Source organism: Crotalus tigris, unplaced genomic scaffold (assembly GCF_016545835.1).
Source record: "Crotalus tigris isolate CLP2741 ecotype Arizona unplaced genomic scaffold, ASM1654583v1 scf7180000024119.3904262, whole genome shotgun sequence".
In the NCBI taxonomy this organism is placed as follows: Eukaryota; Metazoa; Chordata; class Lepidosauria; order Squamata; family Viperidae; genus Crotalus; species Crotalus tigris.
Window position 1 is genome coordinate 596103 of NW_024100396.1, and position 8556 is coordinate 604658.

Sequence of the window (8556 nt, forward strand, 5' to 3'; positions counted from 1 at the left end):
GAAAGGTTTTTGCTTAAAAAGATAATAGCCTCAGCTACAAACCTTCTCCATTTGATACTCACAGGATATTGGTGGAAGGTGTGTGTGTGTGCGTGTGTCTGAGGCAGGGGTAGGCAACCTTGGCTCTTTTATGACTCATGGACTTCAACTCCCAGCATTCCTGAGCCAGCATGGCTCAGCTTGGAAACCTCTCCCTTTCCCCTCAGCATGGCTGGCTCAGGAATTCTGGGAGCTGAAGTCCATAAAAGGGCCAAGATTGCCTAACCCTGGTCTGGGGAGAAGATTGTAATATCCAGGATTCTCTGGCAGTAGGAGTAACAACTTTGCTCTCTACGAAATTTGGGAGTTGTTGTCCCAAAGATCGGGAAGACATAAATCTGCTTGGGCATTTGTGAATGGCCAGAATTAACTACGATAAAGATCTGTGCACTTTAAATAATTATGCCCTTACACATAATTTTTCATTCCATTTTATTTAAGCATTCTTCAACTACATTTCACACTATTAAACTAAGATGGAGAATTGGAAGAAACAATTCATACCAAATTCCATAAAAACCAACAATAATTGTCCTGTTATCCCCATCTTGGGTTAAAAAAAAACCCCTCACATATTAAAACACAACAGCTATTGCAGTTCCATAAAACAGTGTGAGAGGAGAACAGAAGCTATATGAGACATGTCTCTTTCAATATTAGGGAAAATAATAACAAAATCGTGTAATCAAACTATTAGGCTTTCATAACTAAATAAAGCAGAGTAAGGGAGCTGTAACATGGCTGGCTAGGATGCTGCAGTTTATGGGGAAAAAAGCTACATCTCAGGCAGCTAAATGTAACATTTAAACTGTAGGTAAGAGGAAATGCAATGAATCAATGAAAAGTGATCCATGTTTGTTAATGATTCATCAGCAAGAGGGCTTTTGCAAAGCAAGCAAAGAAAAATCAAATTGTAACCGGTGTTCCCATTGGAGAGATTGAGAACTAAGAGGACACTGATCTATTCTAATTCATTATTCACCTGCAGGAATAACCAAGAACATCAAATTTCTGAATCCAGAACTTAGATGTATTAATCCTATAATAAGAAGTGTTATTTGAGCTGGTATGGGTCAGTTGAAATAACACTGGATTTAAACTGGCTCCCATTGGACTCAGTCATGGGGGGCAAATGGAATAAAATGAGAGTGCATATCTGAATCTGGGATTCATACTTGCAGTTAGACGCAGGTATATATACATACAGATGCTGCTGTGTGTATGTGGAGAGAGAGAGAGAGAGAGAGAGAGTCAGACACAGAGAGACAAATACACACACACAAAACCACACACACAAACACACACACAAATGCAAATACACAACAGCACCTGGAGGAATCAACCAGATTCAATTCACTCTAGCTTTGGACTGAGACAAAGAAGGCAGTTGGGATGTGTAGGGAATAGATTTGGAAAGAACATCCTGAGCATTGCCTGTGTCTTCTCAAGCCAACAGGTTTTGGAATGGGGTGGTTTTGCAGAGTTCATAACTGGGATTCCAGCTCTGCTGAAGATCTGGTTTTGTTGGTTGCTGAAGTCTGCCTGACCTCTTCTGTGAAGGCATTCTCAATTGCAGATAGGAAGGACTTTCTCAGGCTGTCTTTGAAATCCTGAGCCATAAAGATGTAGAAGATGGGATTGAGGCAACTGTTGATAAAAGCCAAGCAAGATGCTATGGGAACACCAATATCCACTGCCAACCACATGTCTAGACGTGATGAATATTTCAGGTCAATGAAAGAAAAAACATGATAAGGGAACCAGCATACAAAAAAGGCCACAAACACAGCTGTGATGACCTTATAGGGCTTGCTTGACTGAAACAATTGACCCTTTCTGAGTTTCAAGACAATCTCCCCATAACAGAGAAGAATAACTGTGAAGGGAATGACAAAGGCAAAGACGAAGTTGCTGATGATTATATTCTGACGCCTGTACATTTTAATATCTGTGGTGTTACCATAATCGTTAAAGCAGTTCATAACTTTCATATTTTTTACGGTTCCCCCGAAATAGAGATGGGGAGAAGACAACAAAAAGGCTAGGATCCACACACCTAAGGCCACAAAAGAAGTCAGCCAAGGTGTTCGGTGATTCTGAGCCCAGACCGGATGCCTGACAAAAATGCAGCGGTCAATGCTGATGACCATAAGGAAATAAACACTGGCATAGAGGTTGAGGAAGAAGAGGGTTTTGTTCATCTTGCACAAGAACTGATTGATGTACCACTTGAAGACCACAGCAGCATGGACAAAAATCAGGGAAAAGATGAAGATGATGTCAGCAATGGCCAGGTTGAGGAACCAGACTGTGTTGACCGTCTTCTTCATACGAAAGCCAGTGATGAAGATGACCAGCCCGTTGCCAAGGACCCCCAGCACAAATGCAAAGCTGCAGATCACCAAAGAAGCAATCTGCATCCTTTCCTGCAATCTTTCATGGTCCGCAAAGAAATCCTCAAATTCATAGTCTTCAGTTGTGTTGCTCATTTCCTCTGACCAAGCCAGTCCTTCACTGGTGACTTCTCCCTTAGAAGCAAAAACATGAAACACAAGAGATGGAGCAGGTAACCTTGTAACTGTAGCCCAGTTTAATAGTTTGGAGATCAAAAGGTCACAAACTGGGAAAGGGATATTTCCTGATCAATATTTCTATATGCAGAAATATTTTTCTCATTTAGACAAGGGCTCCAATTTTTGCACCAGTTGAAGTTGACTACAAACCAGAATCCTTTCTGGCTTAAAAACTGGTTTGGAGCGAATGAGAGAGGGCCACCTTACTTATTTACTTCAACTGAAGGAAGAATTCCTGCTTATGAGGTTTTTTATTTTCAAAAAAAGACAGGAAAATGAGACCTGGGCAGCTAAAACCGATGCTAAAAGGGAGGAACTGAAAACTGGAGGATGAACTGAGCTTTAGAGAAGCTGATGAGAGAATCCAGAAATCTAACCAAGAGGGGAAAAAAAAGATTGGTGGTGAAATAGAAAGCATTAAAATGCATCAAAGACTACTTTCAACTTCTCTTCTTTAGTGTTTGAATGGTGGTAAGCAGCTAAATCTCAAGAAATCTCTCATAATGTCAATGCTGAATATAGAGAGTTAGGTCAGATCTTAGCTAGATTCCATGCTGGGATACAGCGAAGACTTGCAGGAAGAAAAAGAAAAGACACAGAACTAACAATGATGAATCTGGGTTGTTCCTGCATTGAATTTTTTGCTCTGCCTCTCTGCCCTGCCTCTCAAAGATGCTGGATTCCTTTCTGCTTCTCAGAATCTTTGCCTTCAAGTGGTAGAATTTGCTGGTGTCCTTCTAGAAGAAACCACACAGGAGTTTTCCAACTGCATTGGCTAAATCTTCATCAGGAAATAATCTGTAGATAGCAAGGAAAATTGCACTTACCTTAGAATAATCAGAAGACCGTTTGGTGTGTGTTTCTTCCGACTCCTGTTGTAGCATATGGCGGGATTCTGCTGAAAGGGGCTGAGCTAGGATCAAGAACCCTGAATACGTAATCAGAGAGGAACCAGTAGAGATTATATGGGAAGTGCAGCCTTAAAGTTTCTTCACTTTAATCGCAGTTTTAATCTGTACTCCCCGCCCTTCAGAGGTTTTTACCTGTCAACCGATTCCACTGATGGCCCCTTTCCCATCTTAACATTTCCAGGGATGGAAATGGTACACTTTTAAAACATGTACTGTATTTCACTCATCTTGCACTAGTTAAAAAGCAAAGGCATGATGCGAAAGAAAAGAACGGAATATGTTTCCGATCTTGTCCTCTTGAAGGCAGAAGCAAAATGATTATGCCTATTATTTAGAAGAGTATTAACCTCCCTCCCTCCCCACACGTTCTTGTGAAGTTGTACTACATCTTCCTGATGCCTTCCTCTATTTTGTATTGCTCTATTCTCAAGAAAGAAAGAAAAAGGAAGGAAGGAAGAAAGGAAGGAAGGAAGAAAACCATCCTTTCTTCCTTGAATCTTGTGGATCCAGAAAGCTTAATCCTTAATCCAGTGCTTTCTATTGAATTGATCAATGCACAACATCCTTAATTAAGCCCATTAAAAGATGAGTGATTTATTTTGTTTATTCCTGCATGGGTTGAGGCACCACAAACCCATCCCTCTCTCATGCACTGATTTCAGCCGATTTCCTTAGTGGAGAGAAATGCTATTTATTTGTATTAATTTGTATTATTTTTACAAATAGCTCAGGGCAGTAAACATATTCAACATAACTTCCTCCTTCTATTTTCCTTGCAACCACAGCCCTGTGAGGTGAGTTGGGCTGAGAGAGCGAGAGCTTTCAGTCTAAATCTGGCAGGGCTTTCCCAACAGAGCAACTGGTTTTATTTACTATCAAGGGCACAAAAAGAGAAAGGGAAGTGAAAGAAAAACAGTTTTGTCTTGGTTGGAAATGTAATTGTCTGTCCCAACTTGGCAATGTGCAGAAGGGTTAATAATAATAATAAATAATAATAATAATAATAATAAAGTTAGAAGGGACCTTGGAGGTCATCTGGTCTAACCCCCTGCTCAGGCAGGAAACCCTATACAATTTCAGACAAATGGCTGTCCATTCTCTTCTTAAAAGCTTCCAGTGTTGGAGCATTCACCACTTCTGGAGGCAGGTTGTTCCACTGGTTAATTGTTCTGTCAGGAAGTTTCTCCTTAGTTCTAGGTTGCTTCTCTCCTTGATTAAGATCCGTTGCTTCTTGTCCTGCTCTTTGGAGAATAGCTTGACTCCCTTTTCTTTGGGGCAGCCCTGAGATATTGGAAGGCTGCTATCATGTCTCTCCTCGTCCTTCTCTTCATTAAACTAGACATACCCAATTCCAGAAACCGTTCCTTATATGTTTTAGCCTTCAGTCCCCCAATTATCTTCTCTGTACTCTTTCTAGGGTTTCAACATCTTTTTTACATAGTGGTGACCAAAACTGGATGCAGTATTCCAAGTGTGGCCTTACCAAGGCATTGTAAAGTGGTATTAATGGTTCATGTTTAATTAAAACTCTCACCATCCCAACTTTACAAGGGGGTTGTGGAAGGCTGACGTCCAGCAGTTTGCACATCGAATCTGTTAAATTGGAGTGAAACGTTTTTGCTTAAAAAGAAAACAGCCTCAGCTACAAACCTTCTCCATTTGATACTCACAAGATATTGGTGGAAGGTGTGTGTGTGTGTGTGTGTGTGTGTCTGAGGCAGGGGTAGGCAACCTTGGCTCTTTTATGACTCATGGACTTCGACTCACAGAATTCCTGAGCCAGCATGGCTCAGCTTGGAAACCTCTCCCTTTCCCCTCAGCGTGGCTGGCTCAGGAATTCTGGGAGTTTATTTATTTATTTATTTATTTAAATTTATAAACCGCCCCACTCCCACAGGACTCCAGGTGGCTAACAATAAAAACACAATATAACTTAACAAGACAAACAATACAGTAACATTCATCCAGGGGTCAGATTTTATAAACCCCAGGCCTGCTGGAAAAGCCAGGTCTTAAGCAGCTTGCGGAAAACCAACAGTTAATTATAACTCTCACCGACCTGGGGTCCAAGCCCTACAGTTCACGGTTTTAAGGGGTTCCCAGCAGCCCCACCCCACCCCACCACCTTTCCAGCAACAATCCCAGGTGTTACATTTCCACCCCCTTTTTCCTCACTGCTGGTGGATGGGAGACTTCAGAGAGGAGTAGATGAAAGCTAATGGCCCCATTGTTATAATTTAGTCATTTTGGTGGTAGCCACATTCAATCCCTTTGAAGTCGTACCGAAGGAAGTGAGGGCCATAAAACCCCTGTTCACCCCCTTCCCCTTCATCATATGACAGAATCCAGAGAGGGCAGAAATGGGGTTTTTCATAGTCGATAACTAGAGATGAAATATAATTGGATTCTGACATCCTGCCCCCTTAAAAATAAGATAGATCCACCTGAAAGAAAACAAAACAGGTATAGAAGTTAGTCAGGCTTGTTAGGATACTCTGTGTGAAACTTCTTTAATAGCTTCAGGGCTCTGACATGACGTTTATGGACCCACTCATTTTGTGAGGCAGGGAGGTGTTTCCATGCAGCTAGGTACTGAGTCGCTCCATGATATCTCCTAGAGTCTAGGATTTCCTTTATTTCAAAGTGTTGTTCGCCCTCCACCATGATTGGAGGTGGTGGTGGGGGGATTTTTGGCCGTAACGATGATTGATGTTCTCTTTTGAGCAAGCTGCAATGAAACATTGGGTGTATTTGCCTGAGATTTTTGGGTAATTCTAATTCTACTGTTACTGGGTTTATGATTCTTTTAATTGGAAAAGGCCCTATATATTTTGGTCCAAGTTTTTTACAGGGTTGTAGGGACTTTAGGTATTTTGTAGATAAGTACACCATTTCTCCTATAATGAATGGTGTAGGCTCAACCCTTTTTTATCGGCTTGTGCTTTGTATGCCTGCCTAGCTTCATCTAGTGCTTTTCTAACTATTGGCCAGCTGTTTTGTAATTGTTCCATCCATTCTTTCAGTGATGGGATCTCCGGTTCATTTGGGGTTAATTCTGGCATGGGGTTGAAACTTTGACCGGTGGCTATTTGGAAAGGAGTGTAACCTGTGCTGGAGTGGACTGCATTATTGTAAGCAACTATTGCGAAAGGGAGTAGGTCCGTTCAATCAGACTGTTGGAAATTAAGAAAGCATCTTAAATATTGCTCAAGTACTGAGTGACACCGTTCTGTTTGTCCATCTCCTTGTGGATGATGGCTAGATGTCAATCCCTGAGTGGTCCCTAAGAGGGATAAAAATTCCTTCCAAAATGCAGACGTAAATTGCACTCCCCTATCAGAGATGATGTGTTGGGGTGCCCCATGTAATCTGTAAATATGCTGAATGAAAAGTTTCACTAAGGCTTTTGCAGTGGGAATCTTTTGGCAAGGGATAAAGTGCACCTGTTTGGAAAACAAGTCCATGACCGTCCAGACAACAGTATTCCCATTGCTTTCTGGTAATTCCACTCTAAAATCCATGGCTATTTCCCTCCAGGGGCAGAGGGATTTGCCACTGTTTGTAACAGTCCGGGCGATTTCCCTTGCAACCTCTTTGCAGTTGCACACTTTGGGCAGCTGGCCACATAACTTTCTATGTCCTTTTTTATGGATGGCCACCAAAATTGCCATTTAATTAAGTGTAATGTTTTTACAAATCCAAAATGCCCTGCTGATTTTGTGTCGTGGCAAAGCTGCATGAATGTGACTCTTTGGGTTGTTGGTATATATAACTTTTCACCCACCCAAGGCAGCCTGACTCTCATTGTGCACACATTTTTGTTTTTCTGGAACCATTCATCTGTTTCTAAACTTTTCCGGAATTCAATTCCGGTTTGGCTGCCCAGCTGTGGTTTTAATTTAGCTAGGGCTCTGGTGGTTACTGGCGCTGACAATTGTGATTCTACCATCATCGGTTTAGAGTCGGTGGCTCACGTACTGTTATTTTGGGGCATGTGAGATAGTGCATCTGCCAGGAAGTTCTTTCCGCCCGGTAAATGCTTGAGCATAAATTGGAACTGGTGAAAATGCTGGGACCAGCGGGTTTGCTTGGGGTTGAGTTTCCTGGGTGTTTTCAGGGCTTCCAAATTTTTGTGGTCAGTCCACACCTGGAAGGGGATTTTGTTGCCTTCAAGGAACTGGCGCCACGTGAGTAATGACCAACATATCCCGTATGCCTCTTTCTCCCATACGGGCCAGCACTGTTCCATTTCCGTGAGTTTTTTGGATGTATATGCACAGGGTTGCAATATCCCTTCATCATTTTCTTATAATAGTACAGCCCCCACTGCCACATCACTTGCATCCGCCTGTATTATAAAGGGCTTATCCATGTCTGGGTACCTCAGCATAAGCGTAAAGAGCCGTCCTTCTTCTCTCTAAAGAGGACCAGGGCAGCCACTTTAGGCTTGGCTGGCTCAATGAAACCTCTCTCTAGGTTTTTCTTTATGAATCTTTCCATTTCCTCCTTCTCCTTTGGGCTCATGGAGTATAATCTGGGCTTCGGGAGTTTTGCCCCAGGCTTGAATTCAATGGCACAGTCTGTGGGTCAGTGTGTGTGTGTGGGGGGAGCTCATCCGCCCTCTCCTCACTGAAAACCTCAGCAAGGTCTCTGTATTCCTCTGGTATTTCTGGTAGTCCCTTTTCCTCTCCCATTGATGCTTTTTCTGTTCTTGATTCTGGTAGCCCCCCTTGGGATTTTAAGTCCATAGGGTCCCCCTTTGGGAATTTGATTTCTGCCATCCTCCAATTCACCCAGGAGTTCCATTTTTTTTTAACCATTCCATCCCTAGGATCATTGGGCATTCCATGCTTGGGGTCACCACAAACGTTATGTCCTCCTCATGTTTACCCAGGGAGAAGTGTATTGGTAAAGTGGCTATGGTAGCTGACATCCCCCCCCCCGCTATGGACCCATCTAACTGGCCAAATGAGATTGATTGTTCCAGTCTCCTTGACGGGATGCCCAGATTCCCCACTAGCGTCGGGCTAATG

General features: G+C 42.5%; 1 protein-coding gene across 1 annotated transcript; it reads right to left on the reverse strand.

Annotated features, from left to right (window-relative positions):
- Positions 1 to 1174: 1174 nt before the first annotated feature.
- Positions 1175 to 3497, reverse strand: LOC120298736 (fMet-Leu-Phe receptor-like). The gene is made up of 2 exons (XM_039322729.1): positions 3440 to 3497; positions 1175 to 2567 (listed from the first exon to the last, which is right to left on the reverse strand). Exons 1-2 carry the CDS (start codon positions 3494 to 3496, stop codon positions 1524 to 1526), a joined length of 1101 nt encoding a protein of 366 aa, XP_039178663.1. The 5' UTR covers position 3497; the 3' UTR covers positions 1175 to 1523.
- Between the last annotated feature and the right edge of the window lie 5059 nt (positions 3498 to 8556).